Below are 24,253 nucleotides of genomic sequence, written 5' to 3'. Positions count from 1 at the left end.
TGGGTAACCCACTCCAGTATTCTTGCCTGGAGAATCCCATGAACAGAGGAGCCTGGCGGGCTACAGTCCATAGGGTCACAAGAGTCGGACCCAACTTAGCACAATCTTTCTTTCTCTTAATGCTTTATTTAAATCTTTTTCCTTTAGAAATGATAGTCTAATATTTCTCTGTATTGAAAACTAATGATTTTTATTTGTTGCTAAACTATAGGAATGTGAAATGTGGAAAATTACTATGTACATATGACAAATCACAAGTCTTTACTATTCCAAACGCCTCTGTTTTGTATTCAAATGTAAATGGAAATCTCTGCGTTGGACTGGATTATGCTTATGGTGATGAAAATTCAGCAAAGATGTGGATAAAAGATGGAACTGTTTGTGGTGAAAGAAAGGTATGTGGTCTTTTATTACCAGGTAATATACTAATTTCAAATTTTAAATGCATACGTGGTATTTTTATCAAGTTAAATGTGTATTTAATTTCAAAAAAGATAAGAAAATGGAAAGTTTTGAAAATGAGAGAAATTTTAAAATAAAAAACATAACCTGCTATTTACTATTTTTTCACATATGTTAACTGAATTGAGAATCATACTGTTCATTGAAAGTTTTATTATTTCATGTATTTTAATGTCATGAATTATATTTTTTTGTTTTATAAATTTATTTAATTGGATATATGACAAAACCCACTACAATATTGTAAAGTAATTAGCCTCCAACTAATAAAAATGAATGAAAAAACAAATATTGTAAAGTAATGTCATGAATTATATTTTTATATAATTACGTAAAAATAATGATTATAGTAAAAAAACCATTAATGAAACATATGCGCATTTTAGTGATGAAAATAATAAAGGATTCACAGAGTAATGGAAAGATCAATCAAAGGGACGAAAATCTGAAATACAACTACTCTCCATTTTCTATAATAAACCTTCTATTAATTCTTTTAAATGGAAATAATTGACTTACAATATTGTGTTAGTTCCCAGTGTACATCATAGTGATTCAGTATTTTGCAGATGATAGTCCATTATAAGTTATTACAAAATAATGAGTATAAGTCCCTGTGCTAAGCAGTATATCTTTGTTGCCTATCTACATTATAAATAGCACCTTGTATACTATAAAATTTGTACTATACTATACAATTTATCATACTACTAATTTGTCCCTCCCCACTTGGACCTCCCCTGTGGAGAGTTCTGTTTCAATTTTGTATATACATTCATTTGTACCCTTTTTAAGGTTCCACATATAAGTGATATCATATAGTATTTGACTTCCTCCATCTGACTCATTTCACTAAGCATAACATTCTTTAAGCTCATCCACATTACTGAGAACAACACTGTTTCCTTCTTTTTATGCCTGAGTAATAGTCCACACTTATATCTCTTGTTTTTTTTTCATTTATTTATATTAGTTGGAGACTAATTACAATATTGTAGTGGTTTTTGCCACACATTGATATGAATCAGTCATGGGTTTAAATGTGTTCCCTATCCTGAAACCCCCTCCCACCTCCCTCTCCATCCCATCCCTCTGGGTCATCCTAGTGCACCAGTCCTGAGCACTTGTCTCATGCATCAAACCTGGACTGGCGATCTGTTTCACACTTGATAATATACATGTTTCAATGCTATTCTCACAGATCATCCCACCCTCACCTTCTCCCCCAGAGTCCAAAAGTCTGTTCTGTACATCTGTGTCTGTTTTGCTCTCTTGCATATAGGGTTATCGTTACCATCTTTCTAAATTCCATATATATGCGTTACTATACTGTATTGGTGTTTTTCTTTCTGGCTTACTTCACTCTGTATAATGGGCTCCAGTTTCATCCATCTCATTAGAACTGATTCAAATGTATCCTTTTTAATGGCTGAGTAATATTCCATTGTGTATATGTACCACAGCTTTCTTATCCATCCATCTGCTGATGGGCGTCTAGGCTGCTTCCATATCCTGGCTATTGTAAACAGTGCTGCGATGAATATTGGGGTAAACATGTCTGTTTCAGTTCTGGTTTCCTCAGTGTGTATGCCCAGGAGTGGGATTGCTGGGTCATATGGCAGTTCTATTTCCAGTTTTTTAAGGAATCTCCACACTGTTCTCCATAGTGGCTGTATTAGTTTGCATTCTCACCAACAGTGTAAGAGGGTTCCCTTTTCTCCACACCCTCTCCAGCATTTATTGCTTGTAGACCTTTGGATAGCAGCCATTCTGACTGGCATGAAACGGTACCTCATTGTGGTTTTGATTTGCATTTCTCTAATAATGAGTGATGTTGAGCATCTTTTCATGTGTTTGTTAGCCATCTATAAGTCTTCTTTGGAAAAATGTCTGTTTAGTTCTTTGGCCCATTTTTTGATTGGGTCATTTATTTCTCTGGAATTGAGCTGCAGGAGTTGCTTGTATATTTTTGAGATTAATCCTTTGTCTGTTTGCTCTGTTTGCTATTCTTTTCTCTCATTCTGAAGGTTGTCTTTTCACCTTGCTTATAGTTTCCTTTGTTGTGCAAAAGCTTTTAAGCTTAATTAGGTCCCACTTGTTTATTTTTGCTTTTATTTTCAATATTCGGGAGGTGGGTCATAGAGGATCTTGCTGTGATTTATGTCAGAGAGTGTTTTGCCTATGTTCTCCTCTAGGAGTTTTATAGTTTCTGGTCTTACATTTAGATCCTTAATCTGTTTTGAGTTTATTTTTGTGTATGGTGTTAGAAAGTGTTCTAGTTTCATTCTTTTACAAGTGCTTGACCAGCTTTCCCAGCACCACTTGTTAAAGAGGTTTTATATTCTTTTCTCCATTATATATTCTTGCCTCGTTTGTCGAAGATAAGGTGTCCATAGGTACGTGGATTTATCTCTGGGCTTTCTATTTTGCTCCATTGATCTATATTTCTGTCTTTGTGCCAGTACCATACTGTCTTGATGACTATGGCTTTGTAGTAGAGCCTGAAGTCGGGCAGGTTGATTCCACCAGTTCCATTCTTCTTTCTCAAGATTGCTTTGGCTATTCGAGGTTTTCTGTGTTTCCATACAAATTGTGAAATTATTTGTTCTATTTCTGTGAAAAATACTGTTGGTAGCTTGAAAGGGATTGCATTGAATCTATAGATTAGTTTGGATAATATACTCATTTCACAACATTGATTCTTCCAATCCATGAACACTGTATATTTCTCCATCTATTTGTGCCCTCTTTGATTTCTTTCATCAGTGTTTTATAGTTTTCTATGTATAGGTCTTTTGTTTCTCTAGGTAGATATATTTCTAAGTACTTTATTCTTTTCGTTGCAATGGTGAATGGTATTGTTTCCTTAATTTCTCTTTCTGTTTTCTCATTGTCAGTGTATAGGAATGCAAGGGATTTCTGTGTGTTAATCTTATAGCCTGGAACTTTACTATATTCATCGATTAGCTCTAGTAATTTTCTGTAGAGTCTTTAGGGTTTTCTATGTGGAGGATCATGTCATTTGCAAACAGTGAGAGTTTCACTTCTTCTTTTCCTATCTGGATTCCTTTTACTTCTTTTTCTGCTCTGATTGCTGTGGCCAAAACTTCCAAAATTATGTTGAACAGTAGTGGTAAGAGTGGGCACCCTTGCCTTGTTCCTGACTTTAGGGGAAATGCTTTCAATTTTTCACCATTGAGGATAATGTTTGCTGCGGGTTTGTCATATATAGCTTTTATTATGTCTATTCCTGCTTTATGGAGAGTTTTTATCATAAATGAATGCTGAATTATGTCAAAGGCTTTTTCTGCATCTATTGAGATAATCATGTTTTTTATCTTTCAATTTGTTAATGTGGTGTATTACATTGATTGATTTGCAGATATTAAAGAATCTTTGCATTCCTGGGATAAAGCCAATTTGGTCATGATGTATGATCTTTTTAATATGTTGTTGGATTCTGTTTGCTAGAATTTTGTTAAGGATTTTTTCATCTATGTTCATCAGTGATATTGGCCTGTAGTTTTCTTTTTTTGTGGCAACTTTGTCTGGTTTCGGTATTAGGGTGATGGTGGCCTCATAGAATGAGTTTGGAAGTTTGCCTTCTTCTGCAATTTTCTGGAAGAGTTTGAGTAAGACAGGTGTTAGCTCTTCTCTAAATTTTTGGTAGAATTCAGGTGTGAAGCCGTCTGATCCTGGGCTTTTGCTTGCTGGAAGATTTCTGATTACAGTTTCGATTTCCGTGCTTGTGATGGGTTTGTTAAGATTTTCTATTTCTTCCTGGTTCAGTTTTGGAAAGTTATACTTTTCTAAGAATTTGTCCATTTCTTCCAAGTTGTCCATTTTACTGGCATAGAGCTGCTAGTAGTATTCTCTTATGATCCTTTGTATTTCTGTGTTGTCTGTTGTGATCTCTTCATTTCATTTCTAATTTTGTTGATTTGATTCTTCTCCCTTTGTTTCTTGATGAGTCTGGCTAACGATTTGTCCATTTTATTTATCCTTTCAAAAAACTAACTTTTAGCTTTGTTGATTTTTGCTATGGTCTCTTTTGTTTCTTTTGCATTTATTTCTGCCATAAGTTTTAAGATTTCTTTCCTTCTGCTAACCCTGGGGTTCTTCATTTCTTCCTTCTCTAGTTGCTTTAGGTGAGAGTTATTTATTTGACTTTTTTCTTGTTCCTTGAGGTAAGCCTGTATTGCTATGAACCTTCCCCTTAGCACTGCTTTTATAGTGTCCCATAGGTTTTGGGTTGTTGTGTTTTCATTTTCATTTGCTTCTATGTATATTTTGATTTCTTTTTTGATTTCTTCTATGATTTGTTGGTTATTCAGAAGCGTGTTATTTAGCCTCCATATGTTGGAATTTTTAATAGCTTTTTTCCTGTAATTGAGATCTAATCTTACTGCATTGTGGTCAGAAAAGATGCTTGGAATGATTTCAATTTTTTTGAATATCCCAAGGCTAGATTTATGGCCTAGGATGTAATCTATTCTGGAGAAGGTTCCGTGTGCACTTGAGAAAAAGGTGAAATTGATTGGTTTGGGGTGAAATGTCCTATAGATATCAATTAGGTCTAGCTGGTCCATTGTGTCATTTAAAGTTTGTGTTTCCTTGTTAATTTTCTGTTTAGTTGATCTATCCATAGGTGTGACTGGGGTATTAAAGTCTCCCACTATTATTTGTTATTGTTAATTTCCCCTTTCATACTTGTTAGCATTTGCCTTACATATTGTGGTGCTCCTATGTTGGGTGCATATATATTTATGATTGTTATATCTCCTTCATGGATTGATCCTTTGATCATTATGTAGTGTCCATCTTTGTCTCTTTTCATGGCCTTTATTTTAAAGTCTATTTTATCTGATAAGAGTATTGCTACTCCTGCTTTCTTTTGGTCTCCATTTGCATGAAATTTTTTTTTACAGCCCTTCACTTTCAATCTGTATGTGTCCCTTCTTTTGAGGTGGGTCTCTTGTAGACAGCATATTTAGGGGTCTTATTTTTTTATCCATTTAGCCAGTCTTTGTCTTTTGGTTGGGTCATTCAACCCATTTACATTTAAGGTAATTACTGATAGGTATGGTCCCATTGCCATTTACTTTGTTGTTTTGGGTTTGAGTTTATACACCCTTTCTGTGTTTCCTGTCTAGAGAAGATCCTTTAGCATTTGTTGGAGAGCTGGTTTGGTGGTGCTGAATTCTCTCAGCTTTTGCTTATCTGTAAAGCTTTTTAATTCTCCTTCATGTCTGAATGAGATCCTTGCTGGGTACAGTATTCTGGCTTGTAGGTTATTCTCTTTCATTATTTTAAGTATGTCCTGCCATTCCCTTCTGGCCTGAAGAGTTTCTATTGAAAGATCAGCTGTTATCCTCATGGGAATCCACTTGTGTGTTATTTGTTGTTTTTCCCTTGCTGCCTTTTGATATTTGTTCTTTGTGATCTTTGTTAATTTGATTAATATGTGTCTTGGGGTGTTTTGCCTTGGGTTTATCCTGTTTGGGACTCTCTGGGTTTCTTGGACTTGTGTGACTATTTCCTTCCCTATTTTAGGGAAGTTTTCAACTATTATCTCCTCGAGTATTTTCTCATGGCCTTTCTTGTTGTCATCTTCTGGGACTCCTATGATTCAAATGTTGGGGTGTTTCACATTGTTCCAGAGGTCCCTGAGGGTGTACTCCTTTCTTCTGATTCTTTTTTTCTTTTTTCCTCTCTGCTTCATTTATTTCCACCATTCTATCTTCTACCTCACTTATCCTATCTTCTGCTTCTGTTATTCTATTGTTGATTCCCTCCAGAGTGTGTTTGATCTCATTTATTGCATTATTCACTATTAATTGACTCTTTTTTATTTCTTCTAGGTCCTTGTTAAACATTTCTTGCATCTTCTGAATCCTTGTCTCCAGGCTATTCATCTGTAACTCCATTTTGTTTTCAAGATTTTGGATCATTTTTATTATCATTATTCTAAATGCTTTTTCATGTAGATTCCCTATCTCCTCCTCTTTTGTTTGGTTTGGTGGGCATTTTTCATGTTCCTTTACCTGCTGAGTATTTCTCTGCATTTTCATCTCATTTAGATTGCTGTGTTTGGGGTGGCCTTTCTGTATTCTAGTATTTTGTGGTTCCTTTTTATTGTGGAGGCTCCTCCCAGTGGGTGAGGTTGGACGATTGGCTTGTCAAGGTTTCCTGGTTAGGGAAGCTTGCGTTGGTGTTCTGGTGGGTGGAGCTGGATTTCTTCTCTCTGGAGTGCAATGGAGTGTCCAGTAGTGAGTTTTGAGATGTCTATGGGTTTGGTGTGACTTTGGGCAGCCTGTATATTGATGCTCAGGGATATGTTCCTGTGTTGCTGGAGAATTTGTGTGGTATGTCTTGCTCTGCAACTTATTGGCTGTTGGGTGGTGGTTGGTTTCAGTGTAGGTATGGAGGCTTTTGGATGATCTCTTATTAATTAATGTACCCTGTAGTCAGGAGTTCTCTGGTGTTCTCAGGTTTTGGGCTTAAGTCTCCTGCCTCTGGTTTTCAGTCTTATTCTTCCAGTAGCCTCAAGACTTCTCCATCCATACAGCACTGAAAATAAAACTTCTAGGTTAATGGTGAAAAGATCTCCACAGTGAGGGACACCCAGAGAGGTTCACAGAGTTACATGAAGAAGAGGAGAGGGAGGAAGGAGATAGAGGTGAGCAGGAGAAAAAGGGGAAATCAAGAGTATAGAGACAGATCTAGGCAGTACTCTGTTCCCTAAGTGCTCTCCACAGCCCAGAACACCCACAGTGATTCACAGATCTGGGTTGAGAAGAGAAGAGGGAGGGAGGAAATAGAGGTGACCTGGGGGAGAAATAGGAGAGTCAAAAGGGGGAGAGAGTAATCAAGCTAGTAATCACAGTCCTGAGTAAAAATGGGTACTGAAGATTAGATTCTTAAATCTACAAAATTGATATCAAATACTAAAAAACAAAGATTAAAAATCTAAAGTAGAGGTTAGATTCTTAAAAATACTATATTATAAAATAAACACAAAAAGTACAAGAAATATATATGAAGTTCACTTTAAAAATAGGGTCTCTTTTTTTTTTTGCAAGGTTATAGTGGGTTATAAAAATGAAAATTAAAGGAGTAATAGAGGACTTAAAAAAAGAAGAAAAAAATTTTAATTAAAAAAATAGTAAAAATATATCTAGGAATTTCTCTGGAGCTGTTGTGGGCAGTGTGGGTTCAGTTCAGTTTCAGATAGTTCCTTGTTCCAGCTTATACTTTTCGATATCTATAGGCCCCTTCCAGTGTACTCGGTGTTAACTACAGGGATTTTATTCTGTTGCACCTGTCACTTCTAAAGCGGTTCCCTTTGTTTATTTGGCTTCTGTTTGCAGGTCTCTTCAGTGTCTAATTTCCCCCCTGACAAAAGGGGGCGGAGGTGGTCTCTTTGTAGGTTTGCTGGTTCAGTGGTGCTGTGGGGAGGGAGGGGCGCTGCAGACAAATGTCACTGGCGTGTGTGGGGAGTGCCCGCAGTGTTCCGGCCACACTGGGTTTTCCCCCGCTCACGGCGTGTGTGCTTTCCCCGTCTACACTGCTCAGGCTCCAGGTTGCTCTACAGGGAGCAGGCCCTGCGTTATGTGCACTTCCCAGGCCCAAGCCGCTCAGGATCAGGTTCTCGGGTACTCCACAAAGGCGCACACTCGGTTGGGCCTGCGTTTTGTGCCGTTTCCCGGTCCGAGCAGCTCAGGCAACCAGGTGCTTGATGAGCGCACTCTCTTCAGGTGCAGCGCGACTTCTCCCCTCCCCGTCCCCGCCCCAGTTTCTGGGCGCGCCCAGTCCGGTGCCCCTTGTGTCTGTTCTGGGGGGCTGATCTCTGGCTGCAACCCTCCCAGGGGATGTCAACCATCCAGAATCTCAGGAAGTCTTTGGTTAGAAACTGGAAGCCTGTTTGCAGTTTGGTAGGGGATGCCCTCTCTGGGGCCGAGTTTGACCCTTTCCGGCTCTGGCTGGTGCCCGCCTCCCCCTGCCTCCAGCAGGGGATGGGCCGGTCCACAGCCGGCTAGGTCTTCTCTGGTATTGCTCAGTCCTTTGTTCCGTGAAGAGGCCGGCAGTGCCTTAGGTTAGGGCTTTTCGCAGGTTAATTCTCTCTCTCTCTCTTGCTATCCCACAGTTTAGGTTGCTGTCTCACGTTAGCTCCCTCAGATTGCCCTCAGGGCATTCCGGCCCTGTCCTTAGCCTAAGCAACGCCGCCTCCTCTCCATTCAGCCCCCACTTGCTGGTGGTGGACACGAGTGTCTGGAGCACTTTTGTGCTGGGAGTTGCCTTTAGGCACGTAATCTGTAGGTTTTATTTATTTATTTTTCCTCCCGGCTAGGTTGCCCTCCAAGATTCAAAAACTTGCCCCGGACCGGTGAGAGGGTTTCCTGGTGTTTGGAAACTTCCTCTACTAAGACTCCCTTCCTAGGATGGATCTCCATCGCTAACTCTTTTGTCTCTCTTTTTATCTTTTACACTTTGTCCTACCTCCTTTTGAAGACAATGGGCTGCTTTCCTGGGTGCCTGATGTCCTCTGCCAGCGTTCAGAAGTTGTTTTGTGGAGTTTGCTCAGCGTTCAAATGTTCTTTCGATGAATTTGTGGGGGAGAAAGTGGTCTCCCCATCCTATTCCTCCGCCATCTTAGCTCCCTTCCTCCACACTCATATTTCTAAATATTACATATTGTTTATAAATATTCCTTTATTTGTAAATATATTTACATAGATTTATATTTTTAAAATCACATTTATAATCCAGTAGTCTGTTGATAGGCACTTAAGTTGCTTCTGAGTCTTGGATTTTATAAATAATGCTGCTATGAACATTGAGGAATATATATTTTTTGAATTAATGTCTTTTGTTTTTCCAGATGTATACCCAGGAGTAGGATTGCTAGGTTGTATGGTAGTTCTAGTTTTACTTTTTTAAGGAAATTCCATAGTGTTTCCCATAGTAGCTGTACAAATTTATATTGCCAGCAAAAGTATACAAGGGTTCCTTTTTCTCCACATCTTTCCCAACATTTGTTATTTGTAGAGATTTTGATGAAACTCATTCGAACAGGTGTGAGGTTATACCTCATTTTAGTTTTGATTTGTATCTCTCTAATAATGAGAAATGTTGAACATCTTTTCATAGGCTTGTGGGCCAACTTTATATTTTATGTGGAAATATGTGTATTCGGTCTTCTGTTTTTGTTCTTATTTTTGTTTTGCTATTGAGTTGAATAAGCTATTTATATATTTTGGGTGGGCTTCCCTGGTGTCTCAGTGGTAAAGACTCTGTCTGCCAATGCAGGAGACATGGGTTTGATTCCTGGGCTGCAAAGATCCCTTGGAGAAGGAAATGGCAACCCACCCCAGTATTCTTGCCTGAAAAACCCCATGGACAAAGGAGCATGGCAAGCTACAGTCCACGGGATCAAAAAAGAACCAGACATGACTTAGCTACTAAACAACAACAACAACAGTGTTTTGGATATTAGCATCCTGTTGGTCACATCATTAGCAAATATTTTCTCCCATTCCATAGGTGTCTTTTGCTTTGTTAATAATTTCCTTTGCTGTGCAAAAGTTTTTTAAGTTTAATTAGGTTTCATTTATGTTTTTTAGTGTTTTCTTTCTTTCTTTTTTTTTTTTTTTTTTTGGTCTTAGGATATTTATCCAAGAAAATATTACTACAATTTATGTCAGAGTATCCTGCCTATTTGGGCTTCCCCTGTGGCTCAACTGGTAAAGAATCCACCCACAATGCGGGAGACCTGAGTTTAATCCCTGTTTTGGGACGATCCCTTGGAGAAGGGAAAGGCCACCCTTGCCAGTATTCTGGCCTGGAGAATCCTGCCTATGTTCTAAGAATTTTGTGGTTACAGGCCTTACATTTCAGCCTTTAAGCCATTTTGAGTTTATTTTTATAAATACTATGAGGGAACATTTTAATCTTATTGTTTTTTGTGTTGCTGTCCAGTTTCCCCAGTACCACTTGTGGGTAAGACTGTCTTATCTCCACTGTATAGTCTTTCCTCCTTTTTCTCCTCTTTTGATAGGATGTGATTTTTCTGTTGTCACTGTTGTTAAATATTGGACTTCTGAAAACACAGCCACTTCTCCCCAAGTTTACAGCCTGGCTCCGTGCTCATGTAGTCCTTTTATAATTTCTTGGGTGCTCTGAGCCTTGAGAGTAGCCTGAGGAGAAAATTTGTGGTCTCTGAGGGTTTTGTGAGTATGCATCTTTCCTGTGAATATGCATGTCTTTGTGGCTTTTCTCATTCCCTGTATACATGGACATTTAAGATGTTTTATTTTTCCAAATAGTCTCACCACGGTTGCCTTGGAGCCTTATATTGTCTACAGTATGTCTCCATTCATTCTCTGCCCGCCCCCCGTGTCTGCAAGTCTTAGTTTTCCTGAACAGTGCCCCGCTGGGATTTGAGTAAAGTGGAACAGAAACCAGTCTTTAAGCAGTTCCCAGACAGATGAGAATATGAAAAATAAAATATCCTCTGGAAACTCAGCTACTCCCTTCTCTAAACCTAGACTGTGCCATGCCCCAGAGGTAGTGGGACAGGGTGAACAAAATGCTACAAAGTTTTCTAATGTTTTGGTGTGACTATTTGTTTGTTTAGTCATTTGCCTAGTTGTTGTAGACCTCTGACTACTTCCAGAGCTCCTATGTGTTACTTTAGCCAGTTCTTCTTCCCTCCCCCTCTTCCCTTTCCTCCCCTTCCTCCTCCTCCTCCTTCCTCTTCCTCTAACATCTCTAAGGGAGAACAACACTTGGGGTGCCCAGTGTACCATTTTGCTGATGTCACCCTCCAGATTAATTTTTCAGGATTTAGTAAAATTTGTTTTTAATTCTGGCACTGGTGTGTGGTGCATATAATCACTTAAATCCTACATCCTTTGCCACTGATGACCACAGGGGGAATCGCTGGCTTCAGGTTTGGGTTACTTTTGTGAAATCATATTATCTCACATTTTCTGTGCAAAAATGATTTTCATTTTATCTCAAGTGCACAGTATTACTTGATATTACAAGTAAAATTAAGTCTCAAAAAATAATATTTCTATAATTTGGGGCTTTATGTTTAGCTTTCTTATCTCATCAGTTTTACCACAACCAAGAAACTTAGACATACCAGAAACCCTGGTGTCATTGCCTATCTCTTTTCATTCTTTGTATACAATTTATCACTAAACTTGGTGAATTAACTCTATCTCAAATACAATCACTGTTTTTGATCAACACCACTAAGCACTCAGTTTCACTCTAGGTTGTCATTTTTCTAGACTACCGCAATGTTGCTCTAGTTTGTCTCTCTATATTTTCTTTCACTTTGGCATTCTCTTTTTCAAGACTTCCCTTTTATCAGCTTTCCATCTTCCAATTAAATCTCTAAATGTGACTGATTGCTTACAAGTTATAGACCAACTTTCTGATCAAGATTACAAGACACAAACATATCCTCCATGATAACTTCTGTCACATCACATGTAGACTGTGTGTGTGCGTGTGTGTGTACGTGTGTGTGTGTGCGCGCGTGTGTGTGTGTGTCTGCGTGTGTGTGTCTACCTTCTACAGCAATATGAGCAATATGAGGTTTTTTTGTTATTGCTATTCACTGCTGCATTCTCAGGGTAAAGTGCATTGTAAGACTCAAATATTTAGTTAATTAATGTTTGAACGGATGCTCTTGGTGTAATAGCTGTACCGCCTTTAATATTTCTTAAAAGTTACTTAGTAGATATGATGTAAGGTCATTTTGAAGAGTTATTCTTTTTCTACAAGTACTTTGCCTTTCATTTCTGTGCTTAAGTCCTGTTCAACATCAGGGCTCAATAGAAATGTTTTGCTGTCCTCATATATTAAATTCTTTGTTTTTTATTATTTCATAAATCTTTTATTATAGTATTTATGACATATTACCTTTGCTTTTATTTCATGTCTGTACTTCCTATCCTAGTATAAGCATAGAAGATGATTTTATTGTTTTGTTTACTTTCAGATAATCAGTCTCATCTAGTGCTAGAAACTCAGTAGCACTATGAATTAACCACTTATTGGTAGTATGTTAATATTTATTATGAAATGAATACCTGTTATGTCTGTACAATACAGAATCCTTTTAGTTAGATGCCAAGTACAGACAGTGGTTCAATTAACTTACTTTGGGACATTCCTTTTTCAGGCTTGCAAGAATAAGGCATGTGTAGATTCTTCATTCTTGAGATATGACTGTACTTCATGTCATGATCAAGGTGTAAGTATCAGTACTATGAGACACAGAGTATATACCATTGAGAGGGATCTTTGGAAAGCAAACACATAGCTAAACACACACACACACACACACACACACACACACATTCATAAACCAGGTAAGAAAATCAGCCTTATCTGGCCATATTATTTCAAAATTTTAAAGAACACAAATAACTGTAGCTACTTGATTTATAAAGTGATATCTCTCCTGTTTCAGGTGTGTAATAATAAGAGGCACTGTCATTGTAACCCTACTTATTTACCTCCAAATTGTGAACACTCAGTTCCAGGATGGGAAGGTGGGAGTATTGACAGTGGCAACTTTCCACCCTCAATACCTCCTGGTTTAACTGGTATACCTCATTTACCTGGTGCATCTGGTTTACCCGGTAAGTATTGATAACAAATTGAAATTATAATTAAGATAATATTTTAATGTATTAAACTTAACAAGGTCAATATTTTGTCTACTAATTTATATTTAGATTTGCTTGGACATCAAATAATAAACCATAGATGGCTGTTTAACTTACATTTTACTTCCAGAGGCTAACGTGTTATACAAAATATATGTTATAAATAAGATATGCCAGTAGGGACCCAGGCAAGAAAACAGAAATCACTTAAGTCTTTCATACAGAAGGAATTAAGCACAAAATATGAGGTAGGGTAACACATAAGAGCAGATAGGAAAGACAATCAGAGAACAGTGAGGCAGTGCAGAGATTAGCAATGCAGGAATCCATTACCACTTTGTAGGGCTGAAAGGACAATAAATGGAGATGGTATTACTAGAACCAGAATCTAAGCCATCTTGCATGACATATGACTATGGTTAGGGATACGAGGACCCAGAAGACAGGTGGAGGTACCCTTCAGCAAGTGCTGAAGGTATGGAGGATGCAGAGACATAACTGCAGACCCGTCTCCATCCGGAGATGGAGAGGGATCAATACCATGAGGATTTTAGTCTGCCTGCTCTCCAAATTTTATCCAGTGAATCCCATCAGCTAAATCTAACCAGAAGACAGAAGGTTCAGAAGCATAGGAAATGTAATTTCCTACAATCTTTTGTTCAAAGTAGAGGTGGATTGTAGAGCATGCCAGTATATCCAGTGTTGCTTAGGACCTTTAAACAAAACCTTATATTTGCAGAAAAGCAAAGCAGGTTTCTCCAGATTTTGAGCCAGACAGTTCTTAACATTTCCACATTTATTCCAACTTTTGAAACATAGTATTTAAGACCATTTCTTAGAGACTAAGTTAAAAAAATTATACTTATGCATTATCAAGCTGTTTCTATTTAAGTGGGAACAGTTAGCTTATCTTCAGATTCACTGTAATTAACTGCTTCTATCCATACACACACACATGCCCTTCCCCAGTGAGAAGAGGAGACTATTCTTTCCTAGCATCCAAGTTGGCCTTCTGATTGGGGTTTTCAGAATACTAATTCTTGGAACTCTCATTATTGGAATACTCATTCTGTTGAAGATGATTGGCTGTATTTGAAATCTGACTTTGAGACACAAAAATACAACCATGCAACTAAGCTCTGCACAAGCTCATGCCACACAAAATTCAAATGAAATAATTGTTTAAGTACCTAAATTTAGGGGTATTTTCTTGCACAAGTGCTCTCTAGATGGTGTGTCTATATTTGTATAACAAGAATCTAAAACATGTGCGATTAGCTTTGTAATTGGATGGTTCGTAGAAGGCAGAACAGGAAACTGTTGAAGACTATCAATATATGTTGACATTGTCTCAAGAGGACTGTTGGTGAGCAATTCAAAGACAGCTTAAAACACATTATTAGAAGTTGGAGAAATGAGAGCATTTATTATGGGTGAATTGTGAGGCACCCTTGCTGCCTGTGGTAATGTGAATAATAGAATTCATGGTTCTCGTCAACAAGATTTCTAGGTAGATTGTAGTGATTTCCAGGTTGGGCAACTGAAGTTACTTATGATAAAATGCAAGGAGACAGTAATTAATAATGAAGGAAAAATTAAATTTTCAAGTAAAATGTATATTTATATTCATAAAAGAGTTAGAATTTTTGGCATGAAAATAAAACATTTTTATTCCTGAACTCTTCCAGCAAAACATTTTTAAAGTAAGAAGTGACTAACAACTTAAGATATTTAGTAGTAAAATTTGATCTCAGATAAAGATTTTCAAGCATATGTTAAACCCCTCTGTTAAGACCTCAGAAAAACCTTAAAGTGATGCTTCTTAGACACCTTCATCTATACAAAAAGCCCTTTTAAGTATTGTATTGGACTGCCTTATGAAACTCTCAAACAATAAGGCTACAATAAGTTATTTTATGGCAGCCTCACAAGGGTCTAGGATAGACAGACATACGTCAGAAAGATTTGTGGGTGTGGTCTCATTTAATGGAGTGTATTTTTCATTTGATACATATGAAATCCACACATTTTTAAGGAATTACATCAGCTCAGGCTGAAAATGATCAAAATACATACGTTCTTCAAGTCCTAATTGAGTATGGGTAACAAGTAAACTGATAAAGCTACTCAGCTATGAAAAGCATTAGAAGGGCTATTCCATGTGGGAAAAGAATTATAAATCATAGTATAATATAAAGAGTATAACCAAGAAATCAGAAGCCAAAATTTCATGTTCTGTGTGTTTGTGATTTTAAAAGCCAGCAAAATTAACAGCAGCAAGATATACAGTTTTCACAGGTTAATTCTGGCATGGTTTTGCAGGGAAGAAATATCATTTTAAAAAACAGTGGTGAAAGTGACACCTATCACCTCATTGGATGAGGAAAACATATCCCTAATGCCAAATCCAGAAAAGAAAGTTAACAAAGAAAAAATTACAGAACAATATATTTAATTAACATAAATGCAAACATTCATTTGAAAGTCAATCAGTACAATTCATAAAATTAAGAAATATTTTAAAGTATATCATTTTCTCATTTGTTGCATGAAAGTCATTTGACAAAATTCAACAACTATTTATGAATTTTTAAAAGGCAATGAACTATCAACAGAAGTAAAAATATGAAATCAATATGATAAAAAGCATCAACAAAAAAATTTTAGCTAATATATCTTATAATATATTTTATAATTATATTTTTTTCCAAAAAACTGAGAGCAAGGCAATGAAGTCTGCTCTCACCATGTCAATATTGTACTTTAAGTCCTAGCCAGTGAAATAAGTAAAGAACAGAAAAATCAGGAACATAGATTAGAAAGAATGAGATTAGACTGCAGACAATATGATCGATTACATCAAAAATCCTAAGGATTCTACAAGAACACTTTTGAAGTAATAAAAACCCTCTGAAAGCTCAAAGAAAATGTTTAAAAGTCAATGATATTGCTATATACTAGCTGCAGTAAAATGAAAATCAACTTAAAATCAGTCCCATCTACAATACTATCAAAATATAAAATATAAGGAATAAGCTCAACAAAAGATGTGCAATGCTTTTACACTGAAACAAACAAAAATGCAGATAGATACTAAACACACAAATAAATGGAGAAATATTCCATGTTCATCTGTGGGAAAGTTTATTATTGCCAACATGTCAATTCTCACCAAATTAAATCTATAGATCAAAATACCCAATAGTAAAAGGATGCAATATTTTAGATATCAACAATTTGGATATTTTTCCCCAATTATTTTTATTAGTTGATTCTAAAATACACACAAAAGTGCTAGAATAACCAAAGAGCTCTGAAAAAGAACAAAGAAGGATGATGTAGTCTATTTGCCTTATATCAAACTTAGGATAATATAGTTTTATATATTATCCTATATCCAGTGAGAGACTACTTTTGGGAGCAGAAGCAAGGATGTGGAGAGTTTAAGAGCCTTTACCAGAGTTTCTAGTAGTCATGTATGGATGTGAGAGTTGGACTATAAAGAAAGCTGATCGCTGAAGAATTGATGCCTTTGAACTGTGGTGTTGGAGAATACTCTTGAGAGTCCCTTGGACTGCAAGGAGATCAAACCAGTCAGTCCTAAAGAAAATCAGTCCTGAATATTCATTGGAAGGACTGATGCTGAAGCTGAAGTTCCAATACTTTGGCCACCTGATGCGAAGAACTGACTCCTTGGAAAAGACCCTGATGCTGGGAAAGATTGAGGGCAGGAGGAGAAGGGGATGACAGAGGATGAGATGGTTGGATGGCTTTACCAACTCAACGGACATGATTTTGAGTAAGCTCTGGGAGTTGGTGATGAACAGGGAAGCCTGGCGTGCTTCTGTTCATGGGGTTGCAAAGAGTCGGACACGACTGAGCAACTGAACTGACCTTAATATAGATTTAGTATATATTTACAGTAGTCAAGAAAAGTATAAAAATAGTTCAAAAGGGAAGGAAAGTCAGTTCAAAACATTGTATTTTAACAACTGAATATCCACACAAGACCAAATGAATCCCAGAATTATAACTTACTTCATAATTCATATGGGATCGATGATAAGTCTAAATGTAGAAGCTAACAGTGTTCTTGAAAGAAACATGGGAAATGTCTTCATGACCTTGAGATAACAGTTTCTTAGATAAAGCATGAAAATACATATCAATGCAATAAAAGAATTTGCAGTATTTCTTCCAAAAATAGAGCACTGAGGGAAAATTCAATTCTTAATTGAATCACTATAATTCTTTTCATCTATATTACAAGACAGATCCGAAAAGAGAACCACATGGAATAGGAGGTTCTTAATAAATGAGCAAGGAGTAGAGGACTGTTCAGTAAGAGTTATTATAGAGGAGTCTAACTTTGCGCACTTATGATGTCAACTTATACATTTCATATAAAAATGTTAATTGTAAAATTATTAAATGCTTAAAATTCTTATTCCAATAGTTATAATACAATGAAGAAATGGTTTTGCTATATTCCTGGTAGCTACTTTCAAATCACTGGTGTTTTCTCTCCTAGAAAGACGCTATATTGACAATGTTTACCGTTCCAAACCTACGAGATGGCCATTTTTCTTATTCATTCCTTTTTTCATTATCCTCTGTGTACTAATTGCCACACTGGTAAAAGTGTATTTCCAGAGGAAAAAATGGAGAACTGAGGATTATACAAGCGATGAGTATATGAATTTCCTATTTAAGATCCATTACTTTTACAATTAGTTGGCCTACATAGTAACTTATCAATATGTAACATTATGGTGATGCAACTAGTAGTAATTCAGATTATATATTTATCTTTCCATGTAAATTTAATATGCAATATATTAATGATAAATATAATGAATAATAAAATTTTTTTAATCTTAAAACAACTTGGACTTTCTTAAGAGTAAATTTAAGTAACAATGATTTCTGGTTAATGATTATTTCTTTTACTATTTGATCTTAATTATTAAGTATGTATTAAATATCCTTATTTACTTTTTAATAGTTATATATTTCAAAGAGTTTTGCAAACACATTTTATTAAAACATAGCATGGAAATTTAGGAGAGCAGTTAGGCTTTAAGGAACTGCAATAGAGGCAGCCAGAGGTGGAAAAGATTAAAGTATAAGTAAAAATATATTAAAGTAAAATATATAATAGTAAAACTGAAAAATCTAGGTTATAGCCATGGCTACTCTACAGAAAAAAAAATTTTAATTTAGTAACCTAATAAATATCTGAAAATATTCTTCAAGAGTAAAACAAATATTAAAATTGGTTTACTTCCTTTCATGGAAATTGCTATGAAATAATTTCTGCCTTTGAGTTTTATATCTATGCCCTTCATTTTACTCAAGATGAAATGAATTTTATTAGAACATTTAAAGAATTTTATTAACATATTTAAAATTGATAATATAAATTAAAAGAGAATACATTCATAGAAATATTTTGAAAAGTTTATGTAAAATTGCTGAAATAATGTGACACATAAAATAGTCTCATAATTCAGATAATACTTAAACATATTAAAGGAATTTTCTTATATTGGATGAGTTAATTGTGGGAAAATGAGCAGAATGTGAATGGCAAAAAAAAATGTAAAGCTATTTAGCTAATAATGTTTTATTAAGTATGATCTGAGTTCATTTCCAGGTAAACTTTTATTACTGTTCTTTTTCTCATATTAGCCCTGCTTACCATTGAGAAATACTCTCAGTGGTGAGATATTCTTAAGCAGTGGCTGCTCCCAAATCTCAGATAGGGATTCAAAACTGTTTCAGTACTGCTAGATTACTATAGACTGTTGTAGAACAATCTTTGAAGAAAATGCAGTTTTAAATGATCATTTCTATTTTTAAAAATATAGGCAACTGGAAAGTGAGAGTGAACCCAAAGACTAGCCTGGAAAACAAAGAGTCCATGACATCACAGTAGGTATCAACTAATTTTAGGGTGAGAGGGAGAAACAGACAGAGAAAATTTAAAGTATTACATAAATAGAAATAGTATAAGTGCATATTAAATGAAGATAGCAATATAGCTGCACATAATAAAAATCAAATTGAAGAATATTTTTCAATATTGTCAGCTATATCATAGACATGGTAAATTTGTCATTTAAAATATTTCTTGCAGTGCTATTTTTTTTTCCTAATAATGCTTAATCCTTTAGCATTTGTGTATTCAAATGCTGGTTACAAATGAATTACATGATAGAACTCTACTTCAAAATAAGTACCTCATACCATTTGCTGAATTCATCATCATTTTTAACTTGATTGATCATACAGGTGATGTTTTCTCCTTCATTTATTCTTCCAGAGTAATTATCTTTGATGAACAGGAAAAATGGAAAAGGAAACAAACATGCACTGATTACCTGGGATTCAAAGCTTGCATATTATGGCTTTCATCTGTCAAGAAAAGATAATTTTCATATATAAATTATATAATACCATAAATAACTTATTTGTAAGGAATGCATGTTTATGAGTTTGTATGTTACATATTTCTTATTTTTAAAGTTACCTCATATTAATTCTGTTAGTAAGCATTAACTCTGTTAATGAGTAGACATGAGACAAGGAAAATTTACAATATAAGACATGCAACACCGTGATTAAAGACCACTGTTTTATTTTAAGTTGCAATGGTATGTAATGATGTTATAAGTCTCAGGTCCACAACCAATCAAAAGACAATAACCTTAAGATCTGGAAAAAAATTTCAACTATGTGCTGCTTATAAAAGACAATTTCAGATACATAAAGGTTCAAAGTACAAGATATATATATACTGTGAAACTCTATACAAAGAAAAGAAATTTGATAGACTTTAACAATAATGCTTTAAAAAAGCATTAGTAAATAGAAAGAAGAACATATCACAGGGGTGGCGCTAGTGGTGGGGAACCTGCCTGCCAATGCAGGAGACATAGGAGATGTGGGTTCGATCCCTAGGTTGGAAAAAGCCCGTGAAGGAGGGCATGGCAACCCACTCCAGTATTCTTGTCTGGAGAATCCCATGGACAGAGGAGCCTAGCAGGGTACAGTCCTTAGGATCACAGAGTTGGACATGACTTAAGTGACTTAGCATGCACACACAAAAAGAACCTTTGTTGTTCATTGTTCAGTTGCTCAGTCGTGTCTGACTCTTTGCAATCCTGTGGACTGCAGCACACCAGGCTTCCTGGTCCTCCATCATCTCCCAGAGCTTTGCTCAAACTCATGTCCATTGAGTTGGTGATGCCATCCAACCATCTTGTCCTCTGTCATCCCCTTCTCCTCCTGCCTTCAGGAGGAGAGCTTCAGGAAGAAATTATAGTAATGCAAATGTGTGAGTCAGGGTTTTCCAGAGAAACAGAAGCAATAGGAGTTATATAGACAGGTGGGAGAGGAAGGAGGGGTGAGGAAATTTATTATAGGAATTGGCTCTCATGGTTATGGAACCCAGGAAGTCCCAAGATCTGCCATCTGCAGTGGAAGATTCCCAGTGGAAGAACTGGGGAAGAACTGATAGTGTAATTCAATACAAGTCAATACCTGAGAAATGGGTGTCCAGTTATGTAAGTTTCAATCTGAGTCCAAAAACCTGAGGAGCAAGAGTGCCAACAGGTGTCTGAAGATAGGAGAAGGAGGATGTCTCAGCTCAAGCAAAGAGCAAATTGACCTTTCTCTATCTTTTTGTCCTAGTCAAGCCCTCAAAAAATTGAATGGTGCCTACTAGAATTGCTGAGGGTAGACTGCTTCACTCAGTCTAATGATTTGAATACTAACCTCTCCCCAAAACACACAGACACACCCAGAAATAATGTTTTATCAGGCATTTGGACATCCCCAAGTTGACACATAAAATTAACCATGACAAGTCATCCCCCTTGCCAACTTGGCACCCATATGCATCCTCCTACAGCCATACTCAATCTCCAAATAAAGGTCACAACTGCCTAAAGTGATATAACTACCCTACATACAACCCAAAATGTCCTAGTTCCTTTCCAGAAGAGAGAAAATCCTTGAGTGATATTTACTCTTCTGATATTTTATAACTTAAATACTGTGAGGTAAAATTTAAAATATTTAGGGGGACTGGAGTCTTAATGGCATGCACACGTGAAAGAAGGATGGAGCCAAAGTGATAGATCCCTGTAACCTTTTAAATGATTGAATAATGATGTCAACAAAGGCCTGTCTAGTCAAGGCTATGGTTTTTCCAGTGGTCATGTATGGATGTGAGAGTTCGACTATAAAGAAAGCTGAGCGCCAAAGAATTGATGCTTTTGAACTGTGGTGTTGGAGAAGACTCTTGAGAGTTCATTGGACTGCAAGGAGATCCAACCAGTCCATCCTAAAGGAGATCAGTCCTGGATGTTCCTTGGAAGGACTGATGCTGAATCTGAAACTCCAATACTTTGGCCACCTCATGCGAAGAGCGGACTCATTTGAAAAGACCCTGATGCTGGGAAAGATTGAGGGCAGTAGGAGAAGGGGACTACAGAGGATGAGATGGTTGGATAGCATCACTGACTCAATGGACATGGGTTTGGGTGGACTTCTTGAGTTGGTGATGGACAGGGAGGCCTGGCGTGCTGTGGTTCATGGGGTCGCAAAGAGTCAGACACGACTGAGTGACTGAACTGAACTGAATGATGAAAATGGATCCAAAATGACTTCTCTACTGAAGCATAAGATTCCTACCTTCTATTAACTCAATTTAGTCTTCAGGAACGGGCAGAACAAGTGAAATACAGACAACTGAAGAGAAGAAAACCGCACTTTGGAACTTTCTCCATGACTGTCCTTAAGCCCTGCCCTTCTACTTGTTTTAATTTTGCTGTGCATTTATAAATAGTGAAGACAAAAGAAATAGAAGAAACACTTGGAAGCTTTATACCAAGAAATTTGCCTTGAAAGCTGCTATTCTAGGAGGGGAAAGCCTATCAAGTTCCTGTCTGTTTTTGTTTTTTTTTTAAACAAGGTTTCTTATGTCCTTAGATTTTGAAGGATAAGACAAATATAAACTCATACCTGCAGACTATTTTTAGCAGCTGTGTAAGAATAATGAGATTTGTAAATTAAGGGCTTTGTAATGTGGATGTTTTGCTACTAGAGTTGACTACTCGAAGATCTTTTATAGCTCTTCAATGTTTTATTTTTGATCTATCACTTCAGTGACATTATTTGACCAGAAATCCATCTGTCTTTCTAAGCTGTGACCTTGTTATGAACAGTAATTGCATTCACTGTGCAAATGTCCACGTATTATCAGGTTTAAGCAATATCATAGTGCCATCACTCAAAGAAGTTGAATGAGGTGAACACTGATATAGCTCTTTCCCCTTTCCCCCATTTTTTAACTGTAACAAATACTTTTATGTTCCCCTCCCCCTTCCCCTTTCCCCTTCCGCTTTGGGAAACGAGTCAGGAACTAGATAGTTTAAGATGAGCAATTGAGGGAACTGAGAGATTGATCCACGCAGAGCTTGGCTTCCTTGTGCTTCATCTTAAGGCTTTCTGTTGGCCAGCCTAATTAAGTACCCTTTTAACAAGAGAACCTCATGGAAATCCAGCTGGCAACTCAAGAGGTTCAGGAAGCAGGACCACAGAGGTTATACATTCTGGGATCCTGGCCATGAGGTTGGATGCCTCACCTTGTTGAAAAGAGACACTGGACCTAAATGGCACAGCATGACTTTGTTCCTGCTTGGCTAAATTTCTCAACACCATAGTCAGCTAAGTCACCTATAGTGACTTTTAAAAAACACAGAGAGCACCTACCCCAAGGAAATGGTAGATTTGGAGTAAGCCATAGTAGACATAATTCCTCTGGTGGCTTTTTCAACAATAGACCTCATCAAACGACAGGAGATTCTTGGCACCAGCCCTCCATGTTCCGCCATGATTCTGTGAACTCTGGTGTCTCTAAGGGAGCATATGCTGAAATCACAGGGAACTGATCTGGTTGGCGTGGCTCTTCATGAGGTCATGATGGCATAAGCCAGCATAGTGGGGGTGGCACAGAAAACCACTGCCACTGGAATGGCAGCTTCCACTCCCGGAAAGGCTGTACCTTTCAGGAAAAGCCACCTACAGATATTAGGGAAGAGAAGAAAGACGATAAGGTAGAAAAATTGCAGTTTAAAGAGAAAGACTTTCCTTCTTTGAATCCAGAAGCTGGCAAACAGAACCAGCCATGCAGACCCATTGGGGCACCTTCTGGAGTCTGGAAAAACCCACCTCATGCCAAGCAGCCCTCCAAAATGCTTGTCATCAAAAACGTTTCCAAAAGAGATCTTGCTGCTGCCTTCTCAGCTGTATTCACCTCACGTGGATCTCGCCATGTAAATGGAAGCAAATCGTCCACCATGGTTCCAAGTGTCTATAAGAACCTGGTTCCCAAGCCTGTACCACCTCCATCCAAGGCCAGTAGGTGGAAAGCTAACAGAATGAAACACAAATCAGGATACCTTTCCTCTAGCCGAGAGTCTGCTTTTAGCAGTCCAATCTCTGTTAGCAAACCAGTAGTACTGGCCGGTGGTATAGTTTTAAGTTCTCCCAAAGAGAGCCCTGCCGGCACCACTGCTCCAGCTGAGATCAGCTCCTCTCGTCTGACCAAGCTGACCCACCGAACTACTGACAGGAAGAGTAGTCCGGAAGACTCAGAGGATGACAGGAATGGAAACTTCTCAGAGAGCAGAGCCTGTGACAAGTCAGAAGGTTCAGAGGACAACCGCACACCTGAGCCAAAGGAAAATGGAGGGGACGGCTGTCATCAGAATGGTCTTGCTCTCCCTGTAGAAGAGGAAGGGGAGGTTCTCTCTCACTCTCTGGAAGCAGAGCACAGGTTACTGAACGCAATGGGATGGCAGGAATCTTCTGAAAATGATGAGAACTGCCTTTCCCTCACAGACGATGAGCTCAGAGAGTTCCACAAGAAGACAGAGCAGCTGAGAAGAAATGACTTTGGGAAGAATGGCTTCTTGCAGAGTCGAAGTTCCAGCCTATTCTCCCCTTGGAGAAGCACTTGCAGAGCAGAGTTTGAGGACTCAGATACGCAGACAAGTAGCTATGAAACATCTGATGACGATGCCTGGAAGTAG

At 37.3% G+C, this 24,253-nt stretch overlaps 1 protein-coding gene and 1 pseudogene across 1 annotated transcript in view; both read left to right on the top strand.

The window, feature by feature from the left end:
• ADAM2 (ADAM metallopeptidase domain 2) overlaps positions 1-19,069 on the top strand; it is a 110,693-nt gene extending 91,624 nt beyond the window's left edge. The window contains exons 16-20 of the mRNA XM_043893613.1: positions 212-395; positions 12,662-12,733; positions 12,953-13,124; positions 17,683-17,842; positions 19,022-19,069. Of these exons, the coding sequence (XP_043749548.1) occupies positions 212-395; positions 12,662-12,733; positions 12,953-13,124; positions 17,683-17,842; positions 19,022-19,055 (622 nt within the window). The 3' untranslated portion in view covers positions 19,056-19,069. The remainder of the gene's footprint in view (positions 1-211; positions 396-12,661; positions 12,734-12,952; positions 13,125-17,682; positions 17,843-19,021) is intronic.
• A 3,669-nt stretch (positions 19,070-22,738) lies between these two features.
• Positions 22,739-24,253, top strand: LOC122687887 (annotated as a pseudogene).

The sequence above is a fragment of the Cervus elaphus genome, chromosome 32 (assembly GCF_910594005.1).
Source record: "Cervus elaphus chromosome 32, mCerEla1.1, whole genome shotgun sequence".
NCBI lineage: Eukaryota > Metazoa > Chordata > Mammalia > Artiodactyla > Cervidae > Cervus > Cervus elaphus.
Note: the sequence above shows the minus strand (reverse complement) of the source record. Positions and strands in the feature narration are given on the sequence as shown.